A 19,363-nucleotide genomic window follows, 5' to 3' on the forward strand; every position below is an offset into this window, starting at 1 on the left:
AATTAATAATAATAATAATACATGGACTATTATACGGGAAGTGTCTTGGAGGAAAATATTTTCCAATTAAGTTACATCAAATTTTTGAAAAATATTCTCTAAGAAAAATAAGTTCAATAATTAGCCCCGTCCCCACAACCCATTGTATTTCCTATGCAAGGACTTTTGGGGGAATATTTTCTTACTTACCAACCACTTAAAATACGAAAGAAAAATCATTCTTCTTAATGCTAAACATACTAAGCAAGATTTTATACTGGAAATTGAACACTATAAATCAGATGAAATATCTTACGGAGATTATGTCTTATCCTTCAATGCATACAATCTCTAGGTATGCAAAAATCCTTTCACCATATATTTTCTATTAGAGAATCATCAACATAGCCAGGTATGCAAAAATCCCCACCTGGAAAGGTTGGGGCTGGCTTGTCCCATTTTCCTTTTCTTTCACAGGCTAACAGAATACTACACAAAATTATGAAAAGTTCTGCCTTATTAGTATTAGCCAATCCATCCTGGTAATGAAGAAAGTGCCTGTAGTTTCTATCTCTGTCCAAATCCTGCCTCAGCGCCAATATCAATAAACAGTTCAAGTCTCAAATTTCAAGAGGAAAAGATAAGTTCTGCATATATGACTTTCCCTCCAGGAATGATAAGCTAAGCTGAATTATCCACGGACTCCAATCAATTCAATATCAAACACCAACCATGAGTTTGGTGGGATGTTCTCCCCAGCTCCCTCACTCCCGTAGCTGCAAAAACAGGAATAGCAAGAATTAATCAAAGTTAGAAAAGGAAGTTGCATGTGCATCAGCATGCGCACCCAGTAGCAGAGTAAAGATTCTGGAGGGAGGAACTTATATTGGGACAGTAATAAAGAAAAGGATTGAGGGGAAGCAGGGAGAGGGATCTCGTGTCTTCAAATAAATTCAGAAAGTAAATATGCAGCATACCCTATTGATGGTGGGACTGTGAGCCTTCTTTTATCACCCACACGCATGCCTGTTATGGAAGACACAATATTATATTAGCAGCTGCAGCTATTGAAGAAAAGAATTAAGGACATATCAAATCTACTCATCCCCATCCTTACCAGCAAGACCAAGGTTCCACCCCTCTATGACGTCTTTATCACCTTCAAACAATAAAAAGGAAAACTCAGTTTAACAAAAGTCCATCAAAACAAAATAAATTCTTCCAAGAGTCCTGTGAATACCTAGACGAAATTTATATGGAGATTTTCCCATATTTGTGTAAAATATCTGCCCATTCTCCTTTAGCTTGCCGGTGTAATGAACTTTGATCTGTGCAACAGTTCGAACAGCAGAAAAAGTTGAGACTCTATTTTTCCTAAGTCGCCTAAATTCATAGTTCGAGATATCCATAAATTCTCAACTAAATTACCTTCTTTCCTGGAGCTGCCAATTTTCCACCAGGTTCACCCACAGCGAGCTCTTCAATGGTCAACCCATTAGACAAGGTCTTTATTACAGTAGACTTGACCTTCAGACTCTTGTCCTCAACATCCACGGATTGTCTATTCATTTCATTCTCTTGCAGAACAGGAAGATCCTTGTTTACCAAACAGTCATCCTGAGATTTCGTCTTCTTTTTCTTCTTCTTTTTAAGTTTCTTATCCGATTGGTGCCCATCAGCCACAGAGTCAGATTTTCCATCTACACTACTACTGCATGCATGGATGGTCAAAATGTTATAACCAAATATAGTCCCTAAAACAATTTCTAGAAGGAGGCGTTGGCATGCAATCTTGCCTAGAGAATGCAGGTATAAGGCAAGTGCATGATATCAGAGTATGTACATCAGAATTGGCAATAATGACATATATCTAGTACTCCCTCCGTTCACCTTGCTCGTCCACTATTCCAAAAATAGATTCACTTTTACTTGCCAGTTTCAACGTATCACGAAAAGACAATTTTATCTTTTCCTATTTTACCCTCAACATTAATTACTTATTCCCCCAAAATAATTTCCCAAGACCTAAGACAACACATCAATTAATATGAGTATTGTGGTAAACTACTCATATAATCATTGTTTCTTAAGGGCGTACAAGTCCAAAATGGGCAAGTAAAATGAATGGAAGGAGTAGTTCATAGCAGATTTAGTTTTTCCCAACCTATTTACCCTCGACAAAAGAAAGAGTTTTGATAAAGGTAGGGTCCCCTTTTTAGGCAGTAGGCAGCATTGAGATTTGGTGCAGTTTTCAAGAAAACAGCGCAGCTAATTAAACATTAAAAACTCACTTATTGATGGTCAGTTTTTGATCTTCTTCATCTATTGCAATTGCAATTGGATCCTCACCCAGGTGACCAGCTTTTAGAGGATCTTGTTTCAGTTGATCCTCTTTAAGAATGACAGCACAGTCTGTATCATGGTTTTCGACAGATTTCGCTTCCACAGAATGCTTTCTTTTCTTCGATTTTGGAACATGATTAGAATCATTTTCCGCAAGGGGCTCCAGAGTATCAGATTGGCCATCTTTCCTGCCAGAGCATATAGCTTGAAAAAAATTAGAAGGGTAATGAGGTGTAAGAAAAAACTTAAGAGAAACTTGATCAGTACATATTTGGTGGATAAACTAGCAATCTGAACATGCGAAAGAACAAAAACAGAACAACTTCATTCAAAAATAAAGCAACATCTTACATATCAATTGTCATTGCCAACCCGACATCCACCAAATTTGTTTTATCCTCTTTGTAGTCCTTCCTATCACTGCTGGTATTTGCTTCAAGAAGTTTACCACCATTGCCCTCAGGCTGTTTCCTCTTCTTCTTTGAGTTAATGCTGTTTTCATGTCTGTGTTCAATAAGACGGAGCAAAATAAGCAGGAAGAAGATAAGACCGTGTGCTAGAGGCAAGCAATGTTCTCTTAAATGGACAAAATAAAGGAGAAGAACATTCCACATGAATGCATGCCCACAAAACAGAGGATAGCATGCACTTAGAAGGAATAGCTTCTAGTCATTTTTCCTTTTCAGGATTACTCAAGGCTGACCTGCCAGATGCTATTCATCTTAATTGTTAGCTTACTTTTGTAAACAATCATGAACTGGCAACAGTTCTACATGCTAACAATGGATATAAGAAAAGAATAGTTTAAAATATTCTTCAAGGTAACACTCAAAGCTAAGAGAAAATATCAAATGATTCCATGTAAAATTTCCTTTGGTAAGATCGGGTACCTAGGATGGATAATAGACCAATTATACATTGAAAACTTTCAGCAAGGCTTCATGGGGTTCATGAAACAATCCAGATCTGAGAAAAGGTGGTTTTCAAAGGAGAAGATCCTATCATACTAGATACCTTAGTTCCTTATAAAGCTTATAATGGCCCACGTCCAAGACCAAAAAGTTACTGCAATCACAGAAATCAGTAGTTGCCTCTGTGCAACTTACTTGGCTTTTTTAGATTCCACTGTGCCACCATTTTCTGTCCTATGAGGAATGTCAATCTTTTGATTATCTTCTGATGCTACAGCCTTCACGTCTGTTTTCTTCTTAAGAGCAGATAAGAGACAACTATCTTCATCATCGCTTTCCTGCAATATATCCTCATTTTCGGACTCACTTACTTGGTACTTCTTCCTAAGCCTTTTATGGCCGCCATTGTTGTTGTTAAGCTTATTGTCGGACACATTCTCATCATCTTCTTGAACTGAAAACGCCAAAAAGTCAATCAGAAGAATAGAAATGCAGGATGTATAAAGATAAGAGACACTAGCATTCAAGGGTGCGGCCTAACTATCGATGAAGGAAACCAGAGTTTAAATCCAAATAGGGGTAAAGAAAGCTAGGGAATTATTATTAATCTTCCTAATCTTGGTAGACAAAACTACCTAGTTCCTATACTAGTAGGAGATGTGGGTACCTAGTGGACCATTATCAGAAAAATAATAGGAGCGATGGAATACACTATTGTGGCAGCCGAAACGGCGGATTCCCCTGCTACATTCCAATATCTTGCTCCTTACACAGGAGCAGCACACCAGCTGGATCATTTGTATCAATATACTACCAGATCACGCTGATATGGAGGGAGGCAGAGAGAGGGGATTAGCAGTCTGTCGACTGCCCCCCAATCCCTCTTTTAGGGTCCGTTTGGACATGCAATATGAAAACATGATATACATCAAATTGATATGAACTTGAAATTTTGTTTGGACATGCAATTTGGATTTCTTAAGTTGTATTTTTTCTCATAAATATGAAAGTCCCACAAGTTGTGAAAATCATCAAAATTTCTTGTAAATACTTACCAAATAAGCCAACCAAAGTTCAAAAACAAGATATCGGAATATCCTAAGGCACCGCATTGATGAATTGCATATCTCCATGTTTCTTTTAAAAATAAATTCTTGTAATTACAAACTTCCAAATACACATAATTTTATATAGATCTACTAGTCAACAATAGTAGTAACTAGTTATTTTTTAATATAACCCTTTCACATGGTACGGACAATCAATTCGCATCAAGCATGAGACTTTTTTTGCAAAATTTAAAATGAAGGATTTATTTTACAAAATATAAACTTATGGGTCAAATTTTTACATTTATAAAAAATTGGAATCATGATTTGGAATGTCAAATCATGCTTTTTGGAGAATTTGGGATATGGAATTGCATGTACAAACGTAAGCTTAGTTTGTCTAAATGAAGGAGATATCCCACTGGACTATCATAACCCACACTCACGGAGATAAGCAGGAGAAAAGGATAGGTGCAGAACTCATAATCAAATTTAAGAGACAATTGATAGCTTCAACCTTGCATGATCACATGGAGTTAGAAAGATACCTCCGCTGCTTGAAGCAGGTGAAGGTGGTGATATTTCTGGTTCAGCATCGTTGATAAAGCTATCATCATACTTGTCATCATCACTGTCATGGCAGGATTCCCCTGTTTCTGTGTCTGCAATATCCTCTCCATATGACTCTGTATCACTGTTTACATTTGCTCGCCGACTATTTCCCACATAGTAACCAGTCAGATAAACAGTTCTAGGACCGAGAACAGAAAAAACCACATCTTCTGCCTCCTCAAACTCTAAATCCAAATGGCATGACTCTGTCTTGTTAGGTAACAAAGCACAGAGGAAAACAGGACTCTTGTTCCCCACATTACACTGTACCAAACTTTTAGTTTCAGCATTGCCAATTCCCAATGTTGCCTAAAAGGACACAACATGCAGAACAAGGAGCTAAAGTGGTTAATCTCCCGGCTATCCTTAATAAGAAATGAATATGCATCACAAATAGAATTCAACTCAAATGAAAACTTAATCTTGCTTTTTCCCTTTCTTACATCTTTTTGCTTTGTTACCTGAAATTGAAACTACTCACACGGTCACTCCATTTCATTCTATATGACAGTACTTGACTAACCAGAAAGTTAAAATTAGCATTAAATTGACTTTAGTGGAATAAAGGATTAGCAAACTGTTGAAAACTTAGTTTGATAGGGAAAACATTTCATCAAGTTTAGCTTGTACAGCAATTGAATGATGCCAAACAATTTATTGTTTTTTTTTTTGGTTAACAATGTGAAAGATTACCATCAACAAACAACCACAAATCACAACCTAAAGAGCACCTAATTCCACGGCAACCTAGGAAGGATGGTGAAAAGTAGGTCTTAAGCAAACAAAAAACAGCAACTAGTTACATTTCCAATCTATAAAGCCTCTAGATCTAATTGCTTTCTTGGAATCACCCAGTACGTCTATTTCTCTTTATATGTGCAATTACTTCATCCGGCTGTACATGCTTTCCTTGGAACATCTTCCATTTCCTAACTCTACATGCATGGTAAATCATAGCTCCTCATACAGCTTCTAGTATCACAGCTCCTCATACAAGTAATGGAATACTCACCTCTAGGAGTCAGACCATACTTCCCCTGCACATACCATCTTTTCATCCTTTCTTTCAAAGAGTTCATCTCCCTCCAATACCAATTACTATTTGGAGGAGTCTTGTAATCCCATATGCTTTCAGAGTTTCAGTAGATTTCATATATACACCATGGACCCACTTGACCCACAGTGAGTTTTTCTTTTCAATAAGCTGTCACAACAATCTACCAACAGAAGCAATATTCCAAGTTCTGCATCCCTTGATATTTAGCCCCCCTAACTTCTTTGTAAAACAAACTTTTTCCCATGAAACCAAGGAGATCTTCCTTTTGTTTTTAGAGCTTCCCCACAAGTATTCCCTACACCTCCTATCCACTTCTTTCAATATGCTTTGGAGCAAAGTAAATACTACTCCCCAAAATTATGAATGGAAAAAAAAGCAACATTTCTAGTCTGAAGTTTTTTTTTTTTTTGAAACTGGTAACTTATTTCTAGTCTGAAGTGTGCCTGCAGAGGATAACTGTTTGGAGTATGTCAGTTTGATTCAGTTGGTAATTTTGTCTACTAGTTGTTGGCATTCCATTTTACTCTATTTCTTAGATGAGAGGGAAATCCAAGATATCATATGGGGAATGCTTCAATAGAAAATTGTGTCTAAGCAATGATTTGGATTTTAAGTTCATAAGTTACTCTACCCATAAAAGATTCTTGATTTGTCTATACTAGCAACCAACCCAGTAACATCACTGAAATCTGTTAGTGCTTCCATGATCCTATCTACTGAGTCAACTGTCTCTTTATGAAATAGCATAAGATCATCAGCAAATATAAGATGAGTCAACTGTACGGCCTTACACATTTGGCGGAACTTAACTTAAGCAACATGCTCATTGTTTTTAGAATCCTGGTAAGGTAATTCATCACCAAGAAAAACAACAGTGGTGAGGCAGGATCACCTTGCCTAAGTCCTCTTCTCCCTTCAAAGAACTCATGGCTTTCCCCATTTACCCTGACAGAGAATTTTATTGGGGTCACACAAGTCATCACTAGCTTAATAAATTTCCCAGGAAATCCAAAGCCTTTCATTGCTTTCTCCATAAATTCCCAACTCACCATGTCATATGCCTTCTTTAAGTCAATTTTCAGTAGGCACCTAGGTGAAGTCTTCCTCTTGTAGTGCCTAAGTAGATCATGACAAACCAAAACATTTTGGATCATTGATCTCCCTTGCATAAATATTGCTTGGTTCTCAGCCACCAAATGATTTACAACAGTTTTTAATCTTGTACAAATCATTTAGGAGATGCATTTATACAAGAGATTGGTCTAGATTGACTATGTTCTGGATTATCAACTTTAGGGATAAGTGCATGGTGGAGTTAAAATGTTTTAACAGTTACCTTTTCGGAAAATAGTCCATGACTGCCTCAGTGATGTCCCTTCCAACAATATCCCATGTTGCTTTGGAAAAGCAACTACCATAACCATCGGGCCCAGGGCCCTTATTACTATTAATTTTAAAGATAGCAGACTTCACCTCCTGTCCAGTAAATGGCTTAACTAAATCAACCAGATGATCAATAGTTAGAAGAGTATCATTCTGAATACAGCTAGGAAAGACTTTAACCTTGTTGGAGCTGCTTTTCCTAGCAAGTCAGTATAATAATCTACACACACCTGTGCAACTAATTCAGGGTCATTCTTCCAGTCACCTCGGTCATCCCCAAGTTGTGTTGTAGAAAGATGGAGCTTTCTATGTTTGATCACAAAATGAGAGTACTTGGTATTGTCATCGCCTAATTTTAACCAAGTTACTTTACTCTTTCGTAGTAAGTATACTTCAGCCAGACAAGAAGACTTCCTGTAGGTTTGATATTTCAAACACTCATCTTGTTGTATCTCCATATTCCCAAGATCAGCTTGCATTAAGTGCATTCCTATCATCATCAGCCTTAATGCCAAACAATTTGAAGTCCCAACAAGGAAACATTTTCATATGAATCTGGATAGAGTGTACATAAACTTGAGATTATAGTAGTTTCAACTTTAAACCCTATACAACATAGATTTCTAATTCACTGTGCTTAAACATGATTGGCATTTACACACCAATCACTAATTGATCTAAAATATTGGGAATTGAAGAAGATCCCATTCATCTATAAATCACCTGAGAAATTCGTAGCCTTCCTCTCTCATTATTGGACGAATGAGTAACTGGCTTACCAGCTTTCACTTCAATACCTATAAAACCAAAAAAGAAGTAAACGATCTAGTGATGATCGATCAAAAAAGCTTTAGAAAACAGTTGATAAAATTTTACCCCAAAATGCCATTGTTCTAGCTTCGCGGTTGGTAAACCCTAGGCGAAGGAAGCGGTGATCCTTGTTTCCCCTCAAACCCTAAGCTATTTATACGTGTAAGTTTGCGCGGGAGTTTGTTTCTTTCTTTACTTAGCGCGCTTAACCTTTTATTAGAGTAGTAGTTAAGTGTATTTGCTCCGCGTTAATTAATAATAAATGTATATAAATAGAATAAAGGGAAAAGGGTCAAAAATGCCTTAAGATATTGGAAATGGCTTAAAAATGTCCTTTCATCCACCTATTTAGATCAAAAATACCCTTAGAATTAAATTTAAGTCTAATATTACTCTTACCTTTAACAGAAGTTGATGTGGCAAATATATATTTTTTAATTAAATATGTGGAATTATTTTATTGATCCACATATAATTAGACTCACTTTCAATCACAATCATTCATACCCAATAACACCAAACCCAAACCCATTTCTCCCACTTTCTTCATCTTTCTTCTGCAAAATTATTTGGATGATTAATAAAATAATATCAAACCAATCAATAAAAGAACATGATGTTCCAAGCATTTTTCAGAAATTTTCGAAGTCTTTCATGAGCTAATTGGAGATTGAACTCCTTTTCTATTGTTAGAGGCTTCAATTTTCTTGAAATGTAATAAACATGGCTCGATTCGATGAAAAGTAGAATCGTGTCTTGCTTCCATGGGAGATTGAAGGATTTTTTTGTTCCCATCTCAGTAAATCATTCATTCTTTTGATACGTTTTGGTGTACAAATTAAATTGCACTTATCTTCACTACCACAAAATTAGTAGGTAAATTAAGTTTTTTCCCAGAGAGTGATGATATATAGAAATTTTTATAACCTTTTTTTCAAAGATCCAAGAATATAGAAAGAATTTGATAGTATTTTATTAATCCTCCAAATAATTTTATAGAAGGAAGATGAAGACGAAGATGAAGGTAGAAAGAGTTGGGTCTTTTAGAAATGGGTTTGGATTGATGGGTATGAATGGAAATGAAAGTGAGTCTAATTATATGTGGACCAATAAAATAATTCCACTTATTTAATTTAAAAAATATATATTTGCCACATCAGCTTTTGTTAAAGGTAAGGGTAATTTTAGACTTAAATTTAACTCTAAGGGCATTTTTTATCAAAATAGATGGATGGTAGGGCATTTTTGATCCAACAGATGGAAGAAGGGCATTTTTGAGCCATTTCCAATATCTTAAGGGCATTTTTGACCCTTTTCCCTAGAGTAAATTATTATGTGTATATTATATATTAAGTACAATTTATAAAAAAATGAATCGTTTAAGATATATAATGTATATTTAAAGAGAAATATGATAATTCACTATCACATTGATAATTATCATTACGTACTAGAGAAACCAAAGATTTTCCAGAAAACAGCAAGAACTCCAGCAATGCTGGCAAAACAGGTTGTCCAAGAAGTGCATATGAGAGGGAGAGCAAGCATACAATTAAATTGTGTACTAGCAAATTTGAACTTTTTATCCTAAATAGATGCAATTTATTTAGCTAGAGTGGTAAATGCGTAGTGAAGTCTGTTAGAATGGAGAGCTGATAATGCATAGTTTGGAGATGTCCAATATGCATGAGTTACTGATTTGTATTGTTTCATTTGGTAATGAAATTTTTTTATTTACCAAAAAAAAAAAACATTATCATTACGTACCATTTTTATACAAAGTATACTTTAAGAAATGATAATTCGACATCATAGTAATAATTAGGTAGCAAACTTATGTTGGTATTGTTATATGAAAACATGCTCTAAATAATAAGGTAAAGAAAAAACAAATTACATTATATATGAACATAATAATATAATACAATTACCTATAATAAATTAAACAACAACAAAAAGAATTATGATAAAGCATAAAATAATAATTAAAATTGTGAAAATAAATAAGAAATACAATTAGACTACAAATTCATAGTGCAAGAAAATTATTACTTATATTTAATATGTATTAAGTAAATAATGTTATTTTGATCCTTAATATATATCACTCGATAAAAATAATCCTTAATATATGCAAAATGATATTATTTGTGTCCTAACTCTAAAATTAACCATTCTCTGTTAAAAACTAATTGTCTGCCTCCCAAGTTCTTTTTTATCAAATAATTTAACGCAATTTATCTCTTAGATATATATGTCCTTCTCCTGTACGAATTCAGATGTACAGCAGAGAGCAGAAACAGTAATTTTTTCGAAAAAGTGAGTAGAAATGAAGATAAATCCACCAATGTTGTTGCAAATTAGCAGATCCTATATTAAACTAGTCAAAGCTGACAATTTTCAAAGGTGTTTTGGTAGACATTTTTCTAACACTGAAACTCCAACTATCAACTCCATTGTTGATGCTTCATTAGCTGTTCCCATTTCAGCTTCATCCATGGAATCCGATAACTCAAAGGTAGGTTTTCTTTATGTCTCTCTGTTTTGACGCACACCCACCAAAAAACACAAAGTTGAAAGGAGCTAATTTTGAGCTGAACGAGAAATTGAAAGCTTACATTTTTTTTATGTAATAAATTACAATTTCGATGCATTTTGGCAGAAGAAGGCAACTGATTCAACATGGGTTTCGAAGATTGTATTGTATTCTTTCTGGCAAAGTTCATGTTCTTGGAGAGTTCGCTTCGCCTTAAATCTCAAAGGTTATTCTTGGTCAATCCCAAGATTGAATTTTTTGGGGGGATGGGGGCTTCAACTGAATAATTTTTTGATTGTTAACTTTGTGTTTCGGCTTCTGCGATTCACAGGTCTTTCTTATGAATATAGAGCAGTCAACCTTGGCAAAGGAGAACAGTTCACTTCAGGTATTATGTTTGATTTTTTTGATAGTCATTCACATGTATCGAATTCAGAAGTACCAAAGGCTTTTCTTGAGGGCAATATTGTGTTGATAAAAGAAGATTTCCCATAGAAATTACTATAACTCCAGCCAAGAAAGCTATTCTTGTGGTGTGGGCGAGATGTCTCTGCAGATTTTTAAATAGAAATAATGGTGTGTCGGACAGTCTGAAGATTGGCTAATCTAGCTCCTATCTGCTTAATTAGACATAGAGATAGTAGTTGCTGCCATATTTGTTAGAATACGAACATTACTAGATGCTATTGATGGTTCAACTTCATGGCTTTTCATAGTCTGTGTAAGCCATTTAAGTGAAGCTTTTGCTTATAGCTCCTGAGTCATGATTACTTTTAAACAAAACTCTTATAGTTCTTGATTATTGTAGTGATGAACAGAAATAGCAGTCATTTCAGTTAAAGAGTATGAATAAGCCCTTTGGCTGTTTTTGGAACGTATAACACTAGTAGCTTATGTTGTAAATCTTACGTCATCACGAACACTTGATATGGAGTTCACCAAGACTTAAATTTCTCCATGAACTTTGTAGGAAATTTTCATAGCTTGAGGCGTGTCGAAAGACACTGTCCTTAAGGATATTTCACCTGGTATGGGTGTATCCCCAGGATTCAACAAGCTCTTCTAGTATAAAACTAGGAGCTAGAAACTAACAAAGATTCAAAGAACAAAACCCAGCACACCAATAGAATATAGGAAGAAAGATTTACTCTCAAATATGTATTGTGTTCTATCTCATTTGTGATAGAGGAAGACCACATTTATATGTCAATATCACAAAGCCTCCAACGGTCAGATAAGTAATTGGCTAATGATTAATGGGAGAATTAATTAGGATAATGAAAGGATATTATATAGTTGGCAATTTGAGAATGGTAACAGCCAATTTATTGCAATGAGACCAAGTCAAAACCATTCAATGGTAAGATAATTCTCTCAAATACTTATGGTAGAAATATGTTAAATAACATACTCTTTAATAAGGAATGAATGAATAAACCTTAGACAATAATATAAACAAGTCTTTTTGAGATACTAGAATCATTTTTCCAACAGCTTATACCTCATGATTACTATAGTGATGAGCACTGGGCAGAACTAGAAACTATTTCCGTGAAGAGTAAGAAAAGTCGTTCGACCGTTTTGGATAACTCATAACATTGGCTTATGTACGGTTCAGAACCAATAAGCTGAAAAAGTATATCTTAAACTTCTTGTTAATTGCTCTATGCCGAATGCTCCAGTATTACACACATATGTTTAGCTGTGAATTGCCCCTTTGTTTCTTTAGTCTGCTTGCAACAGAGAGCTCCCCATGGCAGGCTACCGAATATCTGAACTTTGAATACTGACAAGGTTTAAGAGAAACAGATCTAACTTCATACAAGTGTTCAGCTTTAGGTTAAAAAATTCAGGTCCATCCCTAAAATTACTCATTTCCTTGTGACATTTCCAACTTCACCTGGCAATAATCACATTAGCCAGTGATATAGTAAAAAAGCCTATGCATATCTGTAACTAGGCCTGAGGTGACTGCTTTATGTTTATTACTAATAGGCAATGAGAGATCAAACCCGAAAGAAGTGGCTCTTCCATCAAGTTGTCAAGCGGAAACTTGAACTGCAGTCTCATATGCAGTGGGACTGATCAGGAAAAAAAAAGACTCATTGTCAGTGGGTTCTACAACCCCGGGAACATTCATGAGATTACAGTATTTTTCTGAAGTTTTTTATTAACTGGTACCAATAAGATCTCATCTTACCCATTTTTATTCATAGACCATAGGATATCGTTCACGCAGCATGTCCTCCAAATCATCTTAAAATAGCAGCTGTTTCAGGTTCTGATTTCTAGTTTTTGTAGCTCAAACTACCCTCCTCTCTAAGACAGCATAAAATTGTCCAATTGACCTTTTCTGTGATATGATTAAGATCACCCTTCTCGAAGGAAATATATGCCCATTTAATCGTTCACTTTCTTTGGTAAGGATGCTGAGCCAGTAGCCTTTTAAGTACACCTAGCTCTCTGGTTATTGGTGCCTAATTCTTCCTGTAATATAAGACCGTTTTTAAGTCAAGAAAGGATTAAAGGTGTATGCATAATAGGAAGTCTTACTATAGGATATCCATAATATTATGTAGGTAGCCTCAGTTTGATTAAGCATTGGTATACATGCAAGCTCTTGCTTTGTTTAGACGGGAGAAAGCGTCAAAGCAGACAAATTTATCCAGAAAAAGAAAAGGAGATGAAGCATAGATAGGTCTACTTGATGATATAAGGATATTCTCTCTTGATTGAGTTAGGGAAAGACAGTTTCAACTTCAGATTGTATAACTTTGTGATACCGGCAGCTGGCTTCTGCAGTCCAGTTATGAGAACTGTGATAAAGTTCTGGATCCATTTATTTTTTACCTAACACGAGCATAAAAACAATCTTCCATAGCAATCAATGTTCAGTGGTTAGTTAGCATAGTTTCTGAACTTGAGCAATGCTTCCAGAATGAATATTGGTGGTATATGTATAATTTTTTGTCGCACCATTAATTCTGACTAATGTCATATGCATATTTGCAGAGTTTGATAAATTAAATCCTCTTCATTATGTTCCTGTTTTGGTTGATGGTGATGTGGTAATTTCGGACTCCTATGCAATTTTACTGGTAGGATCTCTTAAGCTTATATGATCTTCTTTGATTCCTAATCCTGACACCATCATGAATGATTCAGTTGTGTGCCAATCTCTTTGCTGTTTGGGTAGTATTTGGAAGAGAAGTATCATCAGAGACCCCTGTTGCCAGTTGAACCTCAATTAAGAGCTCTCAATCTTCAGGTTAGATCCAAGTGCCTATGGATCCTTTCACTCAGGAAGTCCTTGAAGGGCATTATGAATTAATAAGAAAAAGAAGTCCTTGAAGGGCATTTTGAATCGTGTTGCATGTGTATGGTCATTATCTTGAGTCCATAAGGGCAAGATATCTCGAAGAATGGTGATATATATTATCTCCAAATTTAAGGTTGATGAACATTGACTTCTTTCATAAAAATATGTACTAAGGAGCAAGGTTGGCTGCAACTAGGATAAAAGCTTTGCACCCCTTGTCTTTTCTGCAGGCAGCAAGTATTGTCAGCTCCAATATGCAGCCACTTCATATGTTATCAGTGCTGGTATTCTCTTGCTCCAGCAGTTCCTTTTTATGCTGTCTTGTCAAGGATGTTGTTTTGTCAGGCAATAATAGTTGCCGTTCAATTTTCAGAGGTACATGGAGGAAAGGGTTGGTCCCGAAGAGAAACAATTATGGGCAAAATTTCACATACAAAAAGGTTTTGGAGGTAAGTTTCTTTAAAATTTTCCTGTTGATTCCTAAGTTTGTTCTTTGCTTTTTTCCTAACCATCTCCTAACAATCTTCTGCTATTTCACACTGTAGCTTTAGGGAATTATATCATTCCTCAAAGGCATTTTTGTATTTGAGGTTTTATTAAGGATTTAGTGGAATAATCTCTTCCTTGCCTAGGTTTCAAAATTTGAAACTACCATTGGTTTTTAAGAAAAGAAGGTAAAAATGGGAAATAATGCAAAGCCAAGCAGGCTATGCTTGCTTGTGTATCCATTGCAGGAAATGTACTCCTGTGGTATAAGTTTTATACATGTTCTATTTACCATACTCATTTAGTCCACGTGAGAAAAGAAAAGTCACCAATAAAGCTTTCAAGTTAATTTGATGCTTGTGCTTTGAGTTGTTTTGGTACATAAGAATGCTCATCGTTGTACTCGTCAAAAAAAGAATGTTCATCATCATGGAGTCTCTTTTTCTAATTTATTTGACATAGTTTCACTGGATTGGTTATCAAGGAGTTAGGCTTATATATTTTCTATGTAGCGGACTAGTTTTGGGTTTGTAAATATAACTTGTATAATAGGGAAATCATCAAATGAGTGGGATTTTGATCTTCTATATTATCAATTGAGTTCGTGAAACTTGATTCCCTACAACTTTGCATATGGTTAGTTGTACGTGTTCAAACTTTTTGAAAATCCAATTGAACATTTATTGGATTAATTGTCATAAAGGGTATCACGTATATCTGGATAGAGATCATATTCGCCTTAATTGGTGGTCAATTTGATTTTCATGAGTCAAAAGTGTAAAATTAGTTTTGTATGGTCTTTTTTAGCCTGACAATGTTCAATATCCTCGTTTTGTTTGCTTATGCGTCTGGTATTCAAATTAGACAAGATGACACTATCCTCTTGTTTCTATAGATTCTAAGATTCAACTAGGACTCCTTCTGTTGCCTGATGTAGAGAATTTTGTTTCCTTGATCAGTATTGTTCATCAGCCTCTTGTTTAATTGGTTCTGAAGAAATTTCTTTTTTTTTTGGAGCAGCTCTTGAAAAATTGCTGACGGGTTCTGCTGGAAAGTATGCTACAGGAGATGAAGTATATATGGTATTTTGTCTAGCACTTGTATGATTTCTTGATAGCATCGTTTTATTGTGCACCTGAATTCCTTGAGCTTCGAAAGTAGTGGAGATAATATCATGTCAACAGTTAAATGATACTAATAATCTTGACGATGTAATTCCCAACTGATCTCAGCTGATATAACACGGTAAACATTGCAGGCTGACGTGTTTTTGGCACCTCAAATTGCAGTAGCTACTAAAAGGTTTAACATTGACATGGTAAGTTTATGTGGCTACTAAATGTATTTGGGTCATTTTTTTGGCTGCAACATGATTACTAGTTTAAACTCTTCTCAGATCCCTGAAGTCTCTCTGCATTGGTAATACAAACTTCATTGTCCTTAACTGCAAAACGAGCCAACTTGAATCAAGCTCTGGACTAGTACTTTAATAGACAAGCTCAAGTTCGAGCTCAAGCTTGGCACATCTTATTTGTCTAAGTAACCAAGCTTGAGCTCGTTAGTGAACTTAGTTGGTATGAGCTTGGCTCTGAATCTCACCGTACCCACCAAAAATAAGATATTAGGGATGGCTAATTGGCAATAAGGTAACTGAATGCCATTTTCATGGCATACACATAAGATTTATGTGATCATTTTCATCGAATCTTTACCTTTAAAAAAAACGATCTTACTATAATAATTTACTTAATTAAGACAAGATTTCATTATCATTTCATGTTAGGAAAAATTATACGACACCTCAAATTGAGGCCCTTTATTTATTCGAAATAGCGGTAGGTTTAAAAAATTATCAGTGTAACGATAGTTTGGGGTTTTATAGCAGGCACACATGGATATAGTTAGGTAGTGACATTATACATTGTGTGAATATAGTGTCTTCCTCGACTCTCAAATTAAAATACTGCTACATTTCGTAATTAAGTAAAATCCTACTATGTTTCATAATAATCGCATAATGACTACTGTATATAGGTTGTAAATTTGCGAATTAAGATAGAACACTCACACCACACTTGCATTATCGACATCCCTATCATAGTATACAATCATATATGAAAAATAAATAAATAGCTTTTGTTTCTATTAGGGGTGTTCACGGTTTGGATAAAAACCGATCCAAACCGATAAAATAAAACCGATTTTATTTGGGTTTGTTTGGTTTGGTTTTAGATTTTTGAAAATCGATAGTATTTGATTTGGTTATGATTTTATTCGAAAAAACCGAAGAAGTAACCGAATCGAACCGATGAATTATATACATATATTTTATTAATATACATATTTTTATAAACTATTTTAAAGATCTTATACATAATTTCATTAAAAATTCTTTATAATTTACTTATTGAAAGCAAAAATGTCCAAGATGAAACATTTATCTTATTGATTTCATGTTTATGAGTGTCTATAACAATTATTTGTGGGACTAAAAATGTTATTGTCTTTCCTTCTAGTGAATTTTAAAGCTTTATTGATAGTCAATTTAGTGATAGAAAGTTCAATAATTTGAGTCATTCTAATTATTTTTTGTTTTGAATGGATTGTTGTCACTTTTTCACATTTTAAATGAATTGTTTCTTTTATTTTTGTGTATTGTTAATAACCGAATCAAACCAAATCGAAACCGATAAATGTATATTATATTTGGTTTGGTTTGATTTTGATAATTTTAAAACCGATTAAGTTGATTTGGTTTTGGTTTTAACCAATTACCGATTCAAACCGACCCGTGAACATCCCTAGTTTCTATGTATTCCTGTGGCTTACATTTTACATCACACTTGAACACACTTGGTTGTAGATAGTCGTTACTTGGCTTACTTTACTGGGGATTGCATACCTGTCACTCGCTTTGCCTCACTGTGCTTTGAGTGAAAACTGAAACATGTGTCCTGTTTTCTTTCCTGGAATTTATATACTGTCACACTCATTTAATATTTGTGAACCTAACGTGCATCCTCTACTGTCTTTTACCCAACCCCACTCANCCCCCCCCCCCCCCCCCCCCCTATGTTGCCTCACTAGCAAAACAAAACTTAAATAAAATATGTTTCAAAAAACTATGGTCGAACACATTTTGATGTTGATATTATTTTGTATGTGCAGTCTGAGTTTCCAACCTTAAGGAAGATATATATATGATTCTTGTGAAGCGTTACCAGAATTCCAAGCTTCTTTGCCAGAACGACAGCCTGATGCTCCCCCCTGAGCTTATATGCTAAATGCACAATTGCAAGAAACTATAAATCTTCTCTCTCTCTTTTTAATAAAAATCCTATGAAAGAAAAAAACTGTTGATGAATGTTGTAATATGGAACTTTTCTATTATGACTGAGAAGCATTTGAGTCGACTGTCTTTTGGAAACAGTCTCTCTATCTCTACGAGATAGTGATAAGATCTTCGTATATTTTACTTTCTCCGTATCTCATTTGTAAAATTTCACTGAATATATTATTGTTGTTTTGTTATGATTGAGAAGTTAGGTTATTCACATTTTGTTGTCAATTGTCATGTGTGAGATATTCAATTATAATTTGTAGATTTGGTTTTGGAGTTGGTTCAAGTGTGCACGGAATAAAATGTGAAGTTTAGAATGATCCTAAGGTGTAGATATCTTAATCTTTAATTTGGTCGGTCCACATTTTTCCATGCAAATATATTGATTTGTATACTGTTTAATAAAAAATAAAATAAACTCACATGTTTACTACTCTCTCTGCACAATAATAGTTGGACATTATATTATTTTTAATGTTTAATCATACTTGTCTATTTCTTCAATGTATTTATTATATATATTCAAAGGGTAATATAGTAAAATTATTCTTATATTTATAATTTTTAAAGTGTGTATAAAATCAATAGTGGACAAGTATTATTGAACAGAGAGGGAGTATATGTAGTTACCTCGATGTAACTGCATAAATTGAAAAGTGTTTTGATGAGAAGCAGTTTCTGTTAGACTAATAAATTATATAAAAAAACACTTTTGTGTAGCAATTAGCATTTGATCAAAAAAATTTAAATGTGTGTTTCTAAGTGTATATTGCTTTTAGGAAAAGTTACTCCATCCATTTCAAAATAAATGTTATTTTCATCATATTCTTATATCTGAAAATAACTGAAATTTTACATAATCAAGAAACATTGATATATTTTTCGACCAAAATTAACCTTGGTTCAATAAATACATTAAAGAGTAGATAGTAAAACACTTCTTATTTTCTTTTGAAAAATAATCTCTAACACTATTTTTCAAAAATATTTATTTTCTTTCAAAACTTAGTTAAACACATCGTGTTTTTTTATTAAAAAAAATAATTACTTTTTTATCTTCCAAAAAATTGACCAAACAAGCTATAAAATCTCTTGGTTAATTATTTACAATCGAAAAAATTATTTTTTTCAGATCTCATAAATATAAAAATCTCCTGTAAAAAAACGTTTTAAGCACATGCCATAAATCGTAAATGGGGGGCTGAGAAAATGGAGGGCAAAGGAGGTGCTTTCGATTGGGACCATCCTTTTTTGTCCAAACGGGCCCTTAAGTTTTCTCATGACGTGGTTATAATAATAATAATAATAATAAATACTACTATTATTATTATTATTATTATTATTATTATTATTATTATTATGTCAGTGTCTTGGTTACCATCCACGTACGTTGCTTTCCAAAAAGAAAATGTCTGAACGTGTTCTAGTAGAAATATTTTATCATGTGTTTAAATATTCAATTGAAATAAGTTTACGTAATTTAAGTGTATAAATGAAATTTATTGATAGATTTAAAAAATCATCGACTTATCAAACAT

General features: G+C 34.3%; 2 protein-coding genes across 3 annotated transcripts; one reads left to right on the plus strand and one right to left on the minus strand.

Annotated features, from left to right (window-relative positions):
• Nucleotides 1–240: 240 nt before the first annotated feature.
• On the minus strand, nt 241–8,317 carry LOC125844981 (peptidyl-prolyl cis-trans isomerase FKBP43-like). Of its 2 annotated transcripts, none has more exons than XM_049524360.1 (11): nt 8,211–8,317; nt 8,058–8,131; nt 4,831–5,203; nt 3,429–3,687; nt 2,674–2,826; nt 2,271–2,510; nt 1,408–1,687; nt 1,220–1,307; nt 1,097–1,138; nt 957–1,005; nt 241–755 (listed from the first exon to the last, which is right to left on the minus strand). In XM_049524360.1, exons 1-11 carry the CDS (start codon nt 8,221–8,223, stop codon nt 671–673), a joined length of 1,656 nt encoding a protein of 551 aa, XP_049380317.1. In that variant the 5' UTR covers nt 8,224–8,317; the 3' UTR covers nt 241–670. The 2 variants fall into 2 exon arrangements, with proteins under 2 accessions (XP_049380317.1, XP_049380311.1); XM_049524354.1 differs by having other exon boundaries at nt 1,408–1,690.
• Nucleotides 8,318–10,424: 2,107 nt separating this feature from the next.
• On the plus strand, nt 10,425–17,810 carry LOC125845294 (glutathione S-transferase zeta class-like). The gene is given in 11 exon segments (XM_049524780.1): nt 10,425–10,662; nt 10,807–10,906; nt 11,012–11,068; nt 13,693–13,778; nt 13,877–13,948; nt 14,230–14,283; nt 14,373–14,448; nt 15,506–15,567; nt 15,744–15,803; nt 17,654–17,677; nt 17,679–17,810. Coding segments are annotated over 11 exon segments (858 nt in total). The 5' UTR covers nt 10,425–10,473; the 3' UTR covers nt 17,757–17,810.
• Nucleotides 17,811–19,363: the final 1,553 nt, after the last annotated feature.

The sequence above is a fragment of the Solanum stenotomum genome, chromosome 1 (genome assembly GCF_019186545.1).
Source record: "Solanum stenotomum isolate F172 chromosome 1, ASM1918654v1, whole genome shotgun sequence".
NCBI lineage: Eukaryota > Viridiplantae > Streptophyta > Magnoliopsida > Solanales > Solanaceae > Solanum > Solanum stenotomum.

What these genes read in the sequence shown, in the direction of transcription:
- LOC125844981 (XM_049524354.1), bottom strand. An exon ending in CAAAAACTGACCATCAATAA is followed by an intron (nt 1,691 to 2,270) that starts GTGAGTTTTTAA and finishes CCATGCATGCAG; the next exon opens with TAGTAGTGTAGATGGAAAAT. An exon ending in GTGGAACCTTGGTCTTGCTG is followed by an intron (nt 1,006 to 1,096) that starts GTAAGGATGGGG and finishes CTTCCATAACAG; the next exon opens with GCATGCGTGTGGGTGATAAA.